Here is an 18,471-nt window from a genome sequence, read left to right as displayed (position 1 = left end):
AGGATGTGTGTTGGGAGATCTCAGCCCTCCCTTTCATCATGATCCAGGGTTAATCGATTGGCTGTTAAAACAGAACCTGAGATCCTGCCAGGGAAAGAGCTCTACATCTCTGGGCAGCATCTCCTCCTCTCCTCTGAGTGAGTGTGGCTTCTGTTCAGTCATTCTCATTTACTGAGCACCTGCTATGTGACATAGTAGACGTCCATTTCAGTTAGGCATTAAATAATTAATCAAGCCCAGTTAGGCTGGACAACATCAAGTTCAAATAGACACAATCTGTGCCTTCCAGGAAGGGAGAAAGACAATTGCCAAATTTGTAAGTTTACAAAACTTTCACGTGTTTAAGATACATTCTGATTGTATAAGGAATTTGGAAGGGCAGTGGAACCAAGCACTTTTCCTTATTCCTGTTTTGAAAGTAAGTTTGAAGTGGTCTTTCTGTAGGGCAGGGGTCAGCTATATTTTTCTATAAAGAACCGGATAGGCTCTGTAGGCCACACAGTTTTTGTCCCAACTACTCAGCTCTGCCACTGTAATGCAGAAGCAGCCATATGCAATGCTTAAACCAATGGGCATAGCTATATTACAATAGAATTTTACTTACAAAAATAGGAATACGCAGTGTGCTGTAGTTTGCTGCCCTCTGTTGTAGGGAAAATATTTTTCACATAAGAACACTGTACTATATGCCAGACTCTGATAGAAAATTATACATTCTAGGTGTGCGGAAGAGTTAATCTACTAACTGAAAAGAATGTATAAATTACAGCTGAAAAAAGGAGTATACCAGTCAATACAGGTACATAGTATGGTCGACATTCTAGTAATAAGTTTAAGTCCTAAATTTTAGGAGAACAGTGCACATTTTGCTTGCCATCAGTTTTGTGACCCAGAGTTAGTGATTTTGCTTAGAAAATTACCAAAAAGAGGTATGGGCTTTGCTGTGGTGAGGTGTATTACAATGTTCCACCACTAGGGGAGGCAGCGTCCCTTATTTAATCTTGCTGCTTAGCACCTGGAGCGATTTTGGGGAAAGGGGGGAAAGGCTGAATGGATATTAGACAGTGGCAAATAGGTAAATTAGCAGTTACAGTGCAGACACTATGGAGTGGCCCAGAGAGAAACGTTTATATTTTCCTTCCATCTCTTTGGCACCAAAATCGACAGTTTGGTTGTTTGGTAACCTGGGTTCTAGTTTTGTGCTCTGCCTTCAGTCTTCCAGAAATCAAGCAAGGATAAAGCCAACAACTGAAATTCCTTCCTAGGAACCACTTGTATGCTTGATGATAGATCTGGGAAGAGGTTAGGCTTTTAGAGAGAACTGAATATTTTAACATGTATCCATGGGCTGGATAATGAAGTCTTGGCAAAGACTCAAATCCTTGTGACTTTAATGAGGCATTTCAGTTAATCCAAAGGCTTGAGTTAAGGGGTGTCTTGCGTCAATTTAACCTCGAGTTTATCAAGTAGCTTCCAAGTGACATGACCTGTGAAAGCCCTTTGTTTAAAAAGAAAAGCATCTTGCTGAATTCCCTCCAAAAGTACAGTCAAATCCACCCTAATTAAAGATTGACCTGGAAGAGGACACGATATATTGGAGAGTGTCATAAAAGCAAATAGTGAAAGAAAAAGAGAACCAATTATAAATTTGGGGGAGAAAGGGGTGAATAACCACAAAAGAATGTAACTACAGAATATAACTTTTCAGAGAACAGTATCTAATAGATGCAGTAAATAAGGAGTTGACAAATGTTTTTACTAAAGGGCCAGATAGTCCATCTTTTAAGCTTTGGGGATCATATGGTTTTTATTGCAGCTACTCAACTCTGCCTGCCATTGTAGCATGAAAGCAGCCATAGAAAATAGATGAGGAAATGGGAGTGTGTTTCAATAAAACTTTATTTACAAAGACAACTAGCAGACCAGATTTGCCAGCCTCTGATATAAGCCTTATCTATTGATTCAACTAGAAATAGTTTGAGAAGAGGGAGGATGTTGTAAGAGCACTAAATCTTTTTCCACCATAGCAGGAAGTCAATGGTTAATATCTAACTTTGACATATCCAGAAGTAGCCATTAATATGATATATAAATGTAATATAGTATCAATACATAGTAAGCCTATTATATATAGAGTGATAACTACCAGAGAAAACAGTTAAAAAAGAAATGGTGGCACAGTGGTTAAGAATCTGCCTGCCAATGCAGGGGACACAGGTTCGAGCCCAGGTCCAGGAAGATCCCACATGCTGAGGAGCAACTAAGCCTGTGAGCCACAACTACTGAGCAGGTGTGCCACAACTACTGAAGCCTGCATGCCTAGAGCCTGGGCTCCACAACAAGAGAAGCCACTGCACTGAGAAGTCCACACGCCTCAACAAAGAGTAGCCCCCACTCTCTGCAACTACAGAAAGCCCACATGCAGCAACGAAGACCCAACACAGCCAATAAAAAAAAAAGAAAGAAAGAAAAGCAGTTATTGTAGGGTAAGGTAGGAGTTGGAGAAAGGATGGGATAAGCAATGGTGTTTTATTATAAACCTTTTGATAGTAATTGATTTTTTCTCATAAATATATTAAGCTTAACATCTTTTATAAGGATAGGACAGAATCAACTATTACACAACATATGTAGAACAAAAATCACAGTGTTAATTAGATATCCAAAAAGATACATACTGTAAAATCATATACAGCTAGAGAATTATTTGATTATTAAAGAAGGAAAAACTGGGGTGATTCAGGGACAAATGCTGATGAAGGTTGCAAAATGAGGGGTAGAATGGTTTTTCTTCCCTCGGAATGCTTGTGAAGTTCATGTTAAATTCTATTTGAATAGTGATGACCGGAAGCTGCAGATTGCATTTCTCAGGTTGTTAGTATGAACTTCATATCAGTAGCTCAGTCATTGATTTTAAAATCCATGTGCATGTGTGATTTTGATAAAATTTTAATAAATGGATGAAGATTAATCTAACTTTTCAGGCAGCTTTGTTCCTGAAGGCAGGGTACCTTTGGGGAATTAAGACAAAGGTGCCCCTTCCTCTGGGTAGATGCAACGTCCTGTCAAGGCTTAGCAAGTGGAGCCAAGGCTGGATTTCAGCTGCCAGACACCCTAGGGCAGTGCACAACCTGCGCAACTGTATGAGGCGGGTGATAGCTTGTGATGGCTTCTATGCGATGAAGCAGAAGGAAGGTTTAAACTGTCCAAGTCTTGGGAACGGGAAATAAATTATGATGGACTAGATCTTTTACCAGGTTCCTTTCTCCTGTTCAAAGTAGTGTGCTTTCCTGACCCCCACCCTGTCTTCTTCTCCTTCTAGATGACTTGCTTTTGGAGGGATTCAGCAACTACACTTTCCTCTCCAATGGCTTTGTGCCCATCCCTGCTGCCCAGGACGATGAGATGTTCCACGAAACCGTGGAGGCCATGGCGATCATGGGCTTCACTGAAGAGGAGCAGCTGTGTAAGTCTTCCCACCTCGAGGCAGGGGCTGGGGAGGAACCAAACTTCCTGCTCTTGGTACTGATACCAGAAAAGCTTTATCAAACGTCCAGGCTCTTGTTCAACTTGTCCAGAAGAATCTGGGCGAGGAACACAAGGCACTAAGGGAAAAAATAAACACACACACACACACACACACACATGCACACACACACGTACACACTGAGGCTGAGGAGCAAAGAGAACAAAGAAGAAGTTTATTTAGGGCAGAAGTGAAAGTTACACACGTGAAGGAGAAGAGTGTGGGCGTCCTCGGGAGTGCGGGGTGCCCCACAGGGCTCTGGATCCCCCTTTTAATCTTATTTTTAGCTGTCTGAATGGGCGGGTCTTTTTGATTAGGGGTAGAATGGTTGTTGAGGGGAAGGTTGAGGTACGGCCAGGATTGTACCAGGTTGCATGAGGTTCTGGTCTTGTGCATGTGTCTGCTGCAACCGCTGTACCTGTGCTCTAAGAGCTGTTTTCCCTTCAGTTTTCCTTTACTAGTCAAGTGCCACATGTGAAAGGTCATATAGGGTCACCAGCAACCTGTGCATTTCTGTTGTGCCTGCTCCACAGTTTTCCTGGTCAGAATTTCTTGCTCAGATGTTACAGAGTTTCTGTGTTAGATGCCATTCCTCCACGTGTCATTGCCTCGTTAAGTGCAAAACAAGGAGGTAGCTTTGCCTTCTGCCTAATGCCTATATATGAGGAGGCTATCCTTGGGCCTGGCCCTGTCTTTCCTGCCTCAGTGCCACTGGAATCAGTTAGGGACTTTTTTCTGGTCAGGACAGATTTCTGCTCTCTGAATTCCCCACTCCCTCAAACAAAAAAAAAAAAAAAGAAGAAGAAGAAGAAGAAGAAGGAAGATTAATATTACTTTAGGTGGTTTATTGGTGTTTTAGAAAGGTGGCTGCATGAGTTAGGGCTCTTTTGGTTACAAGTGACCAAATTGGCTTAAGCAAAAAGGAAAATGATTCACTCACAGAGCTGAAAAATTCAGGGATACTGGTTTCAGGAACAGCAAATTCTAGGGACTCAGAGGATGACAACATTGTCTTTAAGTAGGCAGTAGTTTCTTGACAACCAAATGGCTGCTATGGCTCTAGCCCTTACAAACACTGGGTTTGTGTCCAGCAGAAAAGAGCAGTGGATTCTCTACCTGAGTCCCTGAATGGAGTCTTATTGCCTAGGCTGACATGCATATTCCTGAGCTACTCACAATGAGCCAGGGTTGTAGAAACCTCTGTAATGTCTCTTTGTTATGGTCTCTATTCCATTCTTGGAGCTGGAGGTAGGGAAGTTGTTGGCCGCATCAGGAACCTGTAGGTGGAGGGGAGGGGGAGTATGAGGCAGTGGGTATACTTGCGTTCTTCCTGGAAAGGCAGTTTGGTGATGGACAAGTATTGATCAATATCATCAACCAATGACCAAGAAACACATTTGGTACTGAGAGTAGGAAAGCTCATAGAGATATTCCTGGTGTCTGTACTGTTCAGGAAACACTTTTCCTTCTGGGTTAGATGTGCCTCAGTGTTCCAGGTTAATCTCTTTGGGGAACACCAGGACAAGATTGTGAAAAACTTACCTTTCTTCCCATGCCCACACCCCTTTGGAGCCCCAGAATAAAGGCTACAGTTGCCGAAATGCAGTGTATAAGGAAGGGCAGCTCCTCTAGAGATAACTTGGGGCCCAGAAAAAGAAGGCTCTGTGAGTCAGATAACAAATGTGTGACAGTTGTGGGTTTTGGCTGGGATCCTACTTCAAAATCCAGTACTAACAGCGTCCCTTCCTTAATGACATTGGCTCTCCAAGAATTATTCATTTTATTTGGAACATGAGTCAGTTTTACTTCTAATCTTTGCTTTAAAAAAAATACAACTAATGATTAAGTACTTGCTATGGGCCAGGTATTTGCTAAATCCCCTTTTTAAAAATGTACCAGAATGTTCAGTTTTATTTAAATAATAAAAAACTGGAACAAACAAAAATATTGTTTGATAGAAGATTTATTCAATTATTGTTTGACCTTATGAAAGAAAACAACAGAACCTTTTAAATCATCTTAGAAAGACATTGCCTTGTGCAGAAATGCTTGTAATATATTTTAAGTGAAGACAGGTGAAAAAGCAATATGCTAAGTGCTTTATGTACATTACTTAATGTCACAACAACCCTAGAAGGTGGCCATTGTTACCCCAACTTGCAGATGAGGAACTGAGGCACAGAGAAGTAAAGGAAGTTGCCCAAGGACACACAGCAAGTCACTGATGGAGGTGGGACTCTTGGGTCGCATGGAATCTCAAGAGCACGACTTAGTGATTCACTGTGCTCTGTTTTTGTCTGTGGAAAGGTGGTTTTTGTCCTTTAAACTTAAAAAAAAATCTGTGTCAGAATCAAGGTATGGAAACCAAGGTTAGAAGGAGCCTAGAATGTTCTACAATGTGGACTCGCTTTGCCGGGTGATGAGTGATGCAGAAGCCCATATGAGATGGTTGGTCCCTTCTCTAGGCCCTTTCAGTTCTCCTGATGCCTTTCAAAGAGAGGAGCAGTTTGGCACCTACTAGGTCTTCAGCCAGTTCCTGACACTTGCTAATTACCCTTTCAACCCTGGAGAGCAGACCCCAGGCCCAGCCCCTTGGGCAGGCCCCCAGCTCTTGCTAGCATTTGATAATGTGCTTTATTTTTCCTGTATTTATTTTTATAGTTGCCATCTATTTATGGCAAGGGAAGCTGATTTTTCAGTTAAGATAAAGTTTTCTTCTAAAGTGAATCATAGGAAAGAGAAGAGAGTGTAAAGAAAAATATTAAGTAAATAACAGAGCAGATGGCATGCCTGTAGAACATGCATGAAGATGAGGGTGCACAAATGACTGCGACCCATGTGACACGGACTTAGACCCGTGTGTATACCAACCCTGAATATACATCTAGGGCTACTCCCAGCCCTCCCCAAAGAGGCCAGAGGAAAATGGGGAGCTGAGGGTGGTGTCATCCCTGAGCCCTGGAGCTGCATCATGCTGCAGGTGACCAGTCACCTCTGGTCTGGACCTCAGCAAGGGAGAAACACTTGCCCCAGCTTGCACAAAGAGCTAGTAATAGTATAAAAGACCATCATAATCATTGTGACATCATAGCAATTACTGTTCATTGAGTGCTGACTGGGCTTAGGTACTATGCCTCTAATCCTCATGACAATCCTATGCGGCAGGTGTTTTTATGGGCCTTCAGTGGCAAAATGGGAGTCCAGAGAAGCTAATACCTGCCTTGAAGTTACACAGCTGCTAATAACATGGTCAGGATGTGAACCCCCGGCAGCTAGCTCCGGTGCCCTTGTCCTCAGATCCTCCCTGTCCGGGTCCATTTCCAGAGAGCAGTCATTCACAACTGATGCTGCTTCTGGGTTTCCTCTGTATCACCAGTGGTTGAATACTTTCATGCATAAGGTGGGTTTCTGCACTCTGGGCTTTGTCCTAAACAATTCTGTAAAATCACTAAGTATATGTCCTGGTTATACTATTTCAAATAAATTACCTAACTATTGAAATGTTTTAAAAGTTTCACATACCCCCTAAAAGTATCCACCCTGGACTTCCCTGGTGGCACATTTGTTAAGAATCTGCCTGCCAATGCAGGAGACACAGGTTCGAGCCCTGGGCCAGGAAGATCCCACATGCCACGGAGCAACTAAGCCCATGTGCCACAACTACTGAGCCTGTGCTCTAGAGCCTGCGAACCACAATTACTGAGCCTGTGTAACACAACTACTGAACCCCTTGCACCTGGAACCCATGCTCCATAACAAGAGAAGCCACTGCAATGAGAAGCCCACACACTGCAATGAAGAGTAGCCCCCGCTTGTCACAACTAGAGAAAGCCCACACACAGCAACGAAGACCCACTAGCCAAATAAATAAATAAATAAATTTTTTTTTAAAAAATCATCCATCCTGTGTACACCTTGTGTACATGTGGTACGTCTGCTACATGTTGGGAAACCCTGTTTCCTGTTCCTCAGTAATAAGGGTGGCATATTAGTTTCCTGTGTTTGCTGTAACAAATTACCACAAACTTGGTGGCTTAAAACAACAGGAATTTATTCTCTTATGGTTCTGGAGGCCAGAAGTCTGAAACTGCGGTGTGGGCAGGGTTGGTTCCTTCCAGGGGCTCTGAGGGAGGACCCACCCCAGGCCCCTCTCCTGGCTTCTGGCAGTCCTTGGCTTGTAGGTGCATCACTCCAACCTGCCTCCTTCTTCATGTTTCCTTCTGCTCTGTGTCTTCTCTTCTCTCTGTTATCAGGTCACTTGTCATTGGATTTAGGGCCCACCTGTTTAATCTAAGCTGATCTCATTTAGTTGCATCTGCAGGGATCTTTTTTCCAAATAAGGTCACGTTCACAGGTTCCAGAAGATCATGTCTTTGAGGGGCTACCAGTCAACCCACTTCTGGTGACTACTTCTAGGTAGCACCTACTGGGCCAGGCCCCTGGCTTGCAGCATCTCTCCTGATATAAGCTTTATGAAGCAGGTACTGCTGTTACCCTCTCCATTTGCAGATGGGGAAACTGAGGCTCAGCAAGGTGAAGCTGGGGTTTGAACTCAGGACTTCCTAACACTAGAGTGCAGGCTTTCAACCACTGCCCCACCCTGCCAGCCCTCACCACCCTCGCCATCTGAGCAGCCCTCTCCAGTGTGCCACTTTGCTGTCCGCTGGCTCTTGTGACCTGGGAGTGGTGACCGTTCTTTTGTCATTGCTGTGACCATGTTATCTAAAGTAACTGTGACATGTTACCAAAAGTACAAACCAGCAACGCCTGAGACTTCAGGAGAGATTGGCCTCCACAGCCATTAATTTTAAACCCGGGTAGATTTCACATAAAAATCTGTGTTTCCATCATCTTTGGAAAAATCAGAAGCCTGGCAGCTCTGGGCTTGCCTCCCCTGGGGCCATGATTGGAGTAGCAACTGTCCCCTTTCATGCGGGGTTGTGGCCCCCTTGAGTACCCACAGTCCCCATCAATCTGCTTTGCTCATTTAGACCTGTGGTTCTCAACCAGGGGGAGTCGGCCCCCAGGGGACACTTGGCAATGTCTGGAGACTTTGACACAACTTGGGAAAGGGTAGCACTACTGACATCTCGTGGTTAGAGACCAGGGATGCAGCTAAACATCCTATAGTGATGCACAGGGCACCGCCCACAACCAATTATCTGGGCCAAAATTTCCCTAGTGCCCAGGTTGAGAAATCCCAAGGTTTACTGCTTACCCAGGCATTCCAGAAATCCCTAGTTTAGGTGTGAAGTTTAAGAACTGTGAGTATTGCACTTGATAGTTTACTAAGCTCCTTTCATAGATGTTATTAAAGAAACTGTCTCAGCTGTGTCCTGTCAAAAGAAGCTTTCTTCCTCTTTGGGGGGTAGATTTTTGCAGTGCTGGATGGGAGCACATGGGTGGGTGATCTAGGCCTTTCTCCACCTGAGCTTGGCCAGGGTCCCTAAGGTGTGAGGACAGCTGTTGTAAAAGGTTGACACCACTAGTTTGGCCTGAGGAACCAGGGAAGGCTGGAATCTCTAGGTTTGGTTTTTTCTTGGAAATCCTGGGTGATTTGCACCTGAGTTAATCTAAAGCCAAGCATTTGCATTAATCAGTCCTCCCTCCACCCATCCAACTAACCAACTAATCAGTCACCCCATCCATTCATCTATCCATCCTCCTCCATCTATCTATTCATCAATCCATTGATTGATCCATCCATTATCTATCCATTCATTGATCCATCTATCATCCATTTTCCTTCCATCCATCCATCCATTCATCCTTCCATCCATCAATTCATCTTCCATCCATCTACCCTCTCTCCCCATGTGTCTGAACACACCTGTGTAACTAGTACCTATTTTAACTAAAAGAACATGAACACCACCAGCCCCCATGAAGCTCCATCATATTCCTTCTAGTAGCTTCTGCAGTCAAGGATGACCACCATCCTGACTTCTAACTGCATAGTTTTGCCTGTTCTTGAACTTTCTATAAATGGGACTTATATGGTATATTCTTGTTTGCATTTGGAGTCCTTTGGTCAGCATTTGTATTTATGAGATAACAGCAATTTTGTTGTTTGTAGTCATAAATCATTCAGTCTCCTTGCTGTATAGAAGGGGTTGACAAACATTTTTCTGTAAAGGGCCAGAGAGTAAATATTTGAGCCTTGGTGGGCCATATGATCTCCATGGCAACTGTTGAACTCTGCCATTTAGCATGCAAATGTTTATAGACAGTATGTAAGTGAATGAGTGTGGCTGGGTTCCAATAAAACTTTATTTACTGTGGCAGGCAGCGGGCCGGATTTGGTCCACTGGCTATAGATTTACATCCCCTGCTGCATAGTATTCCATTGTAGCTCAAGGTTTTTAACAACCATTCAAAAATATCCTGCTTCTCCCAGCTAGGTTTTCTCCCCTCTCAGCAGGGAGTTGGGGTAGTTTGACTTTCTGGTAAAAGATCAGAACTGAGTCTCTTTAGCAGAAAGACATAGACTGGCTCTGGGTCCTTGGTGACTTTTTAAAAAAATATTTATTTATTTGGCTGCACCAGGACTTAGTCATGGCATATGGGATCTAGTTCCCCGACCAGGGATCGAACCTGGGCCCCCTGCATTGGGAGTGCAGAGTCTTAACCACTGGACCACCAGGGAAGCCCTCTCAGTGACTTCTAGACTCCAAACCTTGGTATTGGCATCTATGTCTTATCTAATCTTTTCTCCTCACTTCAGCCATATTGAGGGTGGTGTCATCTGTCCTGCAACTTGGCAATATTGTCTTCAAGAAGGAAAGAAACACAGACCAGGCGTCCATGCCGGATAACACAGGTACTTGCTGCTTTTCTGTAATAACTGATGACTTTGGTGATGGGAAGGAAGGTCACATTGTATTTGGTTATTTTTCTGGATGAGGGTATCTGGGGTATTAACAAGAACTAGATTAGATTATCACTTAATTCTCTCTTTTTTCAAACTTTTCATTGCTGAAGATCCTATGTGGAAAGCTCTTGAGTCAGAGTGTGAGGGATAAAACTAAGTTTTGGATCAGACAGGATCCTTAGGAAGTGTCTCTTCTAAAAACCCACACTCAGTGCTCGCTTCAGCAGCACATATACTAAAATTGGAACGATACAGAGAAGATTAGTATGGCTCCTGCGCAAGGATGACACGCAAATTCGTGAAGCGTTCCATATTTTTAAGGGAGGGAATACGGGGATATGTGTATAAAAACAGATGATTGAACCTGGTGTACCCCCCAAAAAAAATAAATAAATAAATAAAGAGCTTAAAAAAAACAAAAAACAAAAAACAAAAAACCCACACTCATTTGTTTTGTTAAACAAATATTTTTGAGCACCTGCTATATGCCGGGCACTGAAATAGAGTGGGAAATGAGACAGAAACTGCCCCATTTCTTATGGCATGTATGGTCTTGTTGGGGAGACAGACCTCACGTTTCCCTGCAAAGAGGATTGTCGGATAAAATACAGGATGCTCAGTGAGATTTGAAGTTCAGATAAATACTTTCAATTGTAAGTATGTCCTAGGCAATATTGGGGGCATAATTATACTAAAAAACGTTCATTGTTTATCTGAAATTCAAATTTCACTGGGCATCCTGTATGTTTTTCCTAAATCTGACAGCCCTACATGCAAATAAGCAGTGTTTTGTATTTTGAAAAGATGGCCTGGCTACCACCATGCTTGTTGGCGGCTGATGCAAAAGGATGACTTAGGTTCCCAATCTGCTCACCTGTAGCCTCAACACCCCCATCCCAGGCTGTATATTGGTTTGCTTTTCCAAGCTCCCTGTTTGACTGTCAGTTGTTTCTTGTGTGTCACACTCCCAAATACGGCTAGTTAAAGGAATCCTTGCTCTGAGGAGAGATCCTCAGGGAAAGAGAAACCCAAAGAGCACCCTTGCAAAGAGATGGGGAAAAATTCTAAACTACATGATTTATCATCCACCTCACATGTCCAAACCATCGTGTATCACTAGTCTTCACATTAAGGAAGCAGCTAATGGTGGATTTTTTTTTTTTTGGAGAAAAAGATTTTAAATGCAGAACTACATGAATACAACAAGAACCCACACGTTCACCATTCAGAATAGACATTTGTGAATATTTTCAAATACTTCTTTGTCTTTAGAATGAAAGAAAACACAGTACAGAGAAGACTGACATCTCTTATTCTCCCAACTGAGTCCCATTCTTCTCCCTGAACCTCCTGGCAACCACAGTTGTTCTTTACCGCATACCCTCTGGTCTTATGTTTATAGTTTCATACACATGTATCTGAACAATATATAGTGTTGCTTTGTGAGTGTATTTTTAATTTGTATGAATGATATCACACTGTAGGCATCATTCTGCAACTTTTTTTTTTTTTTTACTCTATACTCATCACTGTCTAGATCAGTGTTTCCTAACAGTGACATCCCCTGTTGTGACAACCAAAAATGTCTCCAGACACTGCCAGTGTCCCATGGGAGCTAAATCATCCCCAGCTGAGAACCCCTGGCCTAGAGAGAAAGAAAAAGTGAGGACATTGCTTTAACTGCTATTTGGTATTCCATCTTATAAAAATACCAATATATATTTGTTTGCACCCTTATGGATAGACATTTGTTTCCAGTATTTTTTCTACTACATATGCTGCAACACATATCTTGGAATGGTGGGGCAAATGCTTATTGAATTTAACTATATGTCAGGTACATTCCTACCTCACCTAACCCCGTTGACAACCCAACAAGGTACTGCAGAGCTGACCCTTTTTGTAAGCAAGAGTCTGGGAAGTTCAGTAGTTTTTCCAAAATCACATGGCTAGGAAGTGGAAGGGAGCAAGGACTTGAACCTAGTTCTGACCCTAAGCTAGCCAAGCAATGGTGGTGAGGTCACTAGTGACAGCAGTTTTTAGGACTCTTTCATGCTGTGTTCACTGTCATGCATGAAAAAACCAGCGTATTCACAGATCACAAATATCCCATGTGATGTGCCTTCTTTTCCAAGCCTACACTTAATATGCTTCTTTTCTCCATCCAGCTGCTCAGAAAGTTTGCCACCTCATGGGAATTAATGTGACAGATTTCACCAGATCCATCCTGACCCCACGTATCAAAGTCGGGCGGGATGTGGTACAGAAAGCTCAGACAAAAGAACAGGTAAATGATGCATTTGCCATTTATTCCTGCACTTGTCACTTATTCCTGCAGAATCTTCCATCCATCCACCCTTCTACCCATCCATCCATCCATGCATCCATCCATCCACCCATGGATCTGCTACCTAACCGAACTTGGGTCCGCTTACCAACCACTCAGCAAGGCCAGTTTGCTGACACCGGGTTGTGGTGAAGGAAAGGACAGTGTTTACTGCAGGCGCCCAGTGAGGGGAGAACGGGCAGCTCATGCTCAAAAGAGCTGAACTCCCTGGTGTCTGTAAGGGAAGGGCTTCTAAAGGCAGTATTTGGGGTGAGGCTTGCAGGGGGTGGGACTTTCTTCTGATTGGTTGGTGGTGAGGTAACAGGATGGTGTTCCGGGAATCTTAATCACCAACCTTCTGGTTCCAGCCAGTCTGGGGTCTGTGCAGGTGTGTATGTAGTCCCCTCCCCCGCCTGGGTGGCGGTCTTAGTTCCTGCAGAACATCTCCAAGACTATATCAGATTCAGACTGTTACATGTATCCCATGAGGAGGGAGTAGGACTTAGTTTTATCCCTGCACAATTGTTTCTTGACTGCTCTTCCTTTGTTTCTGCCTTCCCTCACTTCCCTAATGGGTCACTCCTTGAATCTGCTCTTTGGAAATCAGGGAAGGCTTAGGAGGCTTTTTTCTCCAAACAAGAACCAGGGGACACAGAAGGGCTCTTGTGCCTGTCAAGGCTTCTCAGGGCCCTGCTCAGTTTCAGCCCCTGCCCCTGCTCCAGTCCTGCGTGGAACAGGTACGGGATGAGAAAGGGAATAAAATTTTGGATAGAGATTAATCATACACTCAGCAGAGGAACTTGGTTTTAGGGGGGCTTGGTTTCACATCCATCCATCCATCCATCTTTGATGCCCTCATCTGTCCAATACTAGAATGATCAAAGTCCTGTGTCAGGTTTTGAAGATACAACGCTGACTGGACAGCAGAGTCCCTCATTCCTGACCTCATCTTGATCTCTTGGTTGAAGGTACGAAGTCAGACCTAATTTTTGGAAATGACTGTGTACCCTTTCTAGAGGCAGGACTGACAGCCTCTAAATGATCCCTGGGATGGGGCAGCCTCCGCTCTGTTCCAGGTCCCTCTGACGGGAAGAGGTCACTTATCCACATCGCCATTCCTTAGGTCTAACCACTCTATCCCTTATTGCTGGTTGTAGAGATGGTATAGTTTTCTTTTCTTTGTTTGTTTTTTAAGGACTGATTATAGGTAGAGAGAGAATAAAAATCCAGGGCCACCGGCCAGGCTTATGTGAAAGTACAGCCCACTGGGAGTAACCTTGTCCCCTCACCCCACTGCAGGCAGACTTTGCTGTAGAGGCTCTGGCCAAGGCCACTTATGAACGCCTTTTCCGCTGGATACTCACGCGTGTGAACAAAGCCCTGGACAAGACCCACCGGCAAGGGGCTTCATTCCTGGGCATCCTGGACATTGCTGGATTTGAGATCTTTGAGGTACAGCTTGGTGGGATTATGACAGACATGGTCTCAGTTCTCTGGAAATTAGCTTCCACTTGGAGAAATCACTATTTTGGAGGAAGGCAGGCGGCTACTGTAGGGTGGGAGGCTGTCTAGTTAAGGTTAAATCCTTGAGAGTGTAAGAGATAGAAATCCAACAGGGAATGTATTGGTTTGTGAAACTGAGACCAGAGGTACAGCTGGATCCAACAGACAGGACCTGAACTCCTCCTGCCTCCCTCTCTCCGCCATCCTCCACCTTGGCTTCATTCTTAAGCATGGTGGCAAGATGGCTGCCACCGCTCCAGAGCTGTCTCTCAGTTCCAACCAGTTCCAATTCTTTCCAGCAGTTCCACCCAAAATCTTGGAAGTGAGTCTCATTGATTCTTACCTGAGTTGGGCCACATGGTCACCTCAGAGCCAAGCACTGTTTTTAGGGCCTCTCAGTACTTCATGGAGTGTAAATGTGGCTACTGGATCCCACTCCCATGGGTTGGAGGGAGGTTCTCAGCGACAGGGAAGATGTTGAGATACTCCAAAACATATCTACTATGGAATTACTCCCCCTCTGAGCCTCAGTTTCCACATCTGCAAAATGGGGGTGATGAGATACCTTACATGGTTATTCTATCCATAAATCATCGTGCAGATGGAGATATGCAGCCTTAGAATCATGTGTGTGGGGGCCATGTGGCATGAGAATAAGTAACTTCTGCCAGCCCTCGTGAACCCTGGGCAGCCTTCACTGGGGCCTGAGCCCTCTCTGGGTGCTGAAATGGCAAAGCAGCCTCACGGAAAGGGCGTCCAGTGTGTGGCTCTCAAGCACGGAGCTCCCTTGGGGCCCCGAATCCTCTGACTTCATACTGCGATGCTCACGAGGCCTCCCCCGGTGTCGTGTGCTCAGGTGAACTCGTTCGAGCAGCTGTGCATCAACTACACTAACGAGAAGCTGCAGCAGCTCTTCAACCACACCATGTTCATCCTGGAGCAGGAGGAGTACCAGCGCGAGGGCATCGAGTGGAACTTCATCGATTTCGGGCTGGACCTGCAGCCGTGCATCGAGCTCATCGAGCGGCCGGTGAGGCCCCACATCACGCTTACACGCAGCCAGCCGCAGACCCTGCACTCTCTCCAGGCGGGTGCGGCTTTCCCCATCACTGAGTCCTGAAAGTCTGTAAACTGAATCTTTGTGAACTAAGTCACACTTAAAATCATGTGTGTGGGGGCCGTGGGGGCCTTAACCCACATTTTCATATCGAAGGTGTTTCTTTTTTTGTTCCTCCCCTTTCCTCCCCTCCCCACTACCCCCTGCCCCTGCCCTTCCCCTCTCTCCCAGTCATTCATCCCCAAAGGCAAGGATCTTGGTTTTGTTCACTGACCCATCCCAAACTCCTAGAACCGTGCACATAGTAGGTGCACAAGAAATAATTATTGAATGACTGTTTACTGAGCACCTACTATGTGCCAGGCCCTTTCTTTAGGGGCTTGGGATGTAAGAGTGCACGAGATGGAGGCAGTCCCTTCCCTCCTAGAGGAGCAGGCAGTGAAACCAGACAAACAAAAGAAGCAATTAAAACCCCTGATAAGGCCAGTGTGGAGAGTGGTTTATGGGTGCCTGCTTTGGACAGAATAGTCAGGTAAGGTTCCTCTGATCTGACTCCAAAAAGTGAAGACCATTCCAACAGAGCAGTGGCATGTGCAGATTTGGCAGTGCTCCTGACACCTTAGTTTAAACTGTTTCAGCCACAGGGAAGCACTTTATTCAAAGGAACCCTGAGGTGAATTTATACGTAAAGGAATGCATTCCTTTGCTGGAAGTTATGAAATCATTGTGATGTTGTGTGTGTGCTGCCCACTAGGGGGCAGCAGTGAAGATGTTCTATTGGTGCTGGACCTTCCATTCCTAGTGCTGGTCCATTGGACACAAAATACTTTGAGGATAGATGGGGGAGTGGGGGGGGTGGGGGTGTGGGGGGCGTAAATCCACCTTTATATGTAGGCAGATACGGTAGTGGAGCCTATGCACGTGTTTGGGTGGCCAGCGCTTCCTGGCAACCCTGAGGCTTGGGTGCCCTTGCTATGATCTGCCCTTCTTGTCTTCCACAGAACAACCCTCCAGGTGTGCTGGCCCTGCTGGATGAGGAGTGCTGGTTCCCCAAAGCCACAGACAAGTCCTTCGTGGAGAAGTTGTGCTCGGAGCAGGGCAGCCACCCCAAGTTTCAGAAGCCCAAGCAGCTCAAGGACAAAACCGAATTCTCTATCATCCACTATGCCGGGAAGGTACCAGCCGATGTCCCAGGGGTCTCTCTGTCCCAGGGGATCCAGGCAGGATGCTCAGAGTAGGAGCAACTTGGAAATGGAGAACACAAAGGCATCTGGTGTAAATCGAATCCGAACCAAGGCTTCTAAATGATTTGTCTAAGCATCAGTAAGGGATAAGATATAGAAGTAAAACATACACTAGAGAAGCTAATATATATATAATATGTGTATATTAGAGATATAGAATATATACTATAAGAGAGAAGCTAATATGTATGTTGTATATTATATACATATATGAGATATATAATGTAATACATTAGAGAGGCTGTAGAATTTCTACAGCCAGAGTGCAGATAATTTTTGACTTACCCTCATATTAGCCTCTCTAACATATGCGAACCATGGTGGCCAGGCAGTTCTTTCTTGTATAGACTCTTAAATCCTTCCTGCTACAAGTTAAACCCAACAGGAAGGGCCAACTGGAATGGGATGACCAATAAACACACTTTGGAGTCCAACAGGAATCTCCTTTACCATGGCCTTGGGTTTGCCATTGCCAGCCTGTGCCACCCAAGGAAGTCTGCAGTGTGTGCTTTCTTCCTCCTTCTTCCTCCACCTCCATCATCGCCATCATCATCATGTCACAGCTCTTATTGTACAGGACCTTCCCCTGTGGCTCCAGAGGGTCTGGGATAGTGTAGAAAAGACATAACTGAGTCTGGCTTGCAGAATCTTAGAGTAGTTTATTGACTCCCCAGCATTTCCACTGCATCATGAGAACAGGCAATGCCCTAAACCAGAGGTTGGCAAACTACAGCCCAGGTGCCAAACCTGGTCCATAGCCCATTTTTGTAAATAAAGTTTTATTGGCACACAGCCAAGATCAGGCCTGGCCATCACCATAGCAACCCACATCCCACAGTAACCCACAGAACTATTTTATCAATTCCTTCCATTTTGTAGTCAAAATAATAACATTCAAAAGAGGTCCCCAAATTTAATGTAAAAACTAGATTGTTGTCAAGCCTTCTCTGGATGAGAGGGGAACTTTGGGTGTGAGGGGAGGGTATCCACCACCAGCAAAGCTCTATACCTTTTGGAAATCCCAGGCATTGTGCCAGGCTCTGGAGAAAGGAGGCTGCCAGCAGAGGCTTCCTAGGAGAAGGCAAGGATAGAGACGAGGCCTTCCCAGCAGTGGCTACCATGGCTGATGCCCTACTGTGTGCAGGGCCCTTTAAAGTTCTGATCTGGTGGTCTCTTCACTGGTGTTTGTGGACTCCCCTCACGGCAGCTGCTAATGTGTCCTCTCTGACCTCAGAAGACCCGGGAGGTAAACAGGAGGACCGGGGCCCTGCCCTTAGTTCATTACTGATGCAGGAGCACCTGACCAGTGGGGTGGTCCTTGGCAGGTGGACTACAATGCCAGCGCCTGGCTGACCAAGAACATGGACCCACTGAATGACAATGTGACTTCCCTGCTCAACGCCTCCTCGGACAAGTTTGTGGCTGACCTGTGGAAGGACGGTAAGGCCCTGCCTGCTGGAGCAGGAGGACTGAACTCCCTCCAGCCCCTTCCAGGTGCCCCTGATTCCCACACCTGCAGGAGGGGCAGGCCTGTGTGCGGTGGGGGAGAGGGCAGTGTTGGCAGGTGCTAGTGATGTCGGGTTGGCACCTTCAACCCATTCCCAAGCCCCTCAACCCCACACCTGGACCCCAGGGAGAAGGTCCTGAGTCAGGGCTCAGGCACTGATAGAGGAAATATCATAGGAGGCATGGTGGGTCAGAGTGCCCCCTTCTGGAGTCAGGAAGACTTAACTGCATTCTTATCTCTGCCATGTACCAGCTGTGAGATCTTGGACAAGTCACTTGACTTCCTTAAGCTTCACTGTCCTCATTGGTAAAACCATAAAAATAATAATAATAATCCCCAACCCCCCTCCCCCAGGAGTATTGTGAGGGTGAAATTTGATCAGTGGGGCCAAGCTTGACCATGCATCAGAGTCTCCTGGAAGGCTTGTTAACACTGAT

General features: G+C 45.2%; 1 protein-coding gene and 2 non-coding genes across 6 annotated transcripts in view; 2 read left to right on the top strand and 1 right to left on the bottom strand.

Moving 5' to 3' along the window:
* MYH11 (myosin heavy chain 11) overlaps window positions 1–18,471 on the top strand; it is a 103,103-nt gene that overhangs the window by 51,957 nt on the left and 32,675 nt on the right. For all 4 annotated transcript variants that reach the window (XM_057750398.1, XM_057750397.1, XM_057750400.1 and 1 more), the window contains 7 exons: window positions 3,323–3,466; window positions 10,251–10,346; window positions 12,566–12,684; window positions 14,023–14,175; window positions 15,083–15,256; window positions 16,285–16,458; window positions 17,853–17,967. In XM_057750398.1, the coding sequence (XP_057606381.1) occupies window positions 3,323–3,466; window positions 10,251–10,346; window positions 12,566–12,684; window positions 14,023–14,175; window positions 15,083–15,256; window positions 16,285–16,458; window positions 17,853–17,967 (975 nt within the window). The remainder of the gene's footprint in view (window positions 1–3,322; window positions 3,467–10,250; window positions 10,347–12,565; window positions 12,685–14,022; window positions 14,176–15,082; window positions 15,257–16,284; window positions 16,459–17,852; window positions 17,968–18,471) is intronic.
* TRNAG-CCC (transfer RNA glycine (anticodon CCC)) lies at window positions 10,100–10,172 on the bottom strand. Its single transcript has one exon. It is a non-coding gene; the product is annotated as a tRNA-Gly (tRNA).
* LOC130829619 (U6 spliceosomal RNA) lies at window positions 10,609–10,715 on the top strand. The gene has a single exon (XR_009047632.1). It is a non-coding gene; the product is annotated as a U6 spliceosomal RNA (small nuclear RNA).

The sequence above is a fragment of the Hippopotamus amphibius genome, chromosome 9 (genome assembly GCF_030028045.1).
Source record: "Hippopotamus amphibius kiboko isolate mHipAmp2 chromosome 9, mHipAmp2.hap2, whole genome shotgun sequence".
In the NCBI taxonomy this organism is placed as follows: domain Eukaryota; kingdom Metazoa; phylum Chordata; class Mammalia; order Artiodactyla; family Hippopotamidae; genus Hippopotamus; species Hippopotamus amphibius.
The sequence above is the reverse complement of the archived record's forward strand: the minus strand, read 5'-3'. Positions and strand labels throughout refer to the sequence as shown.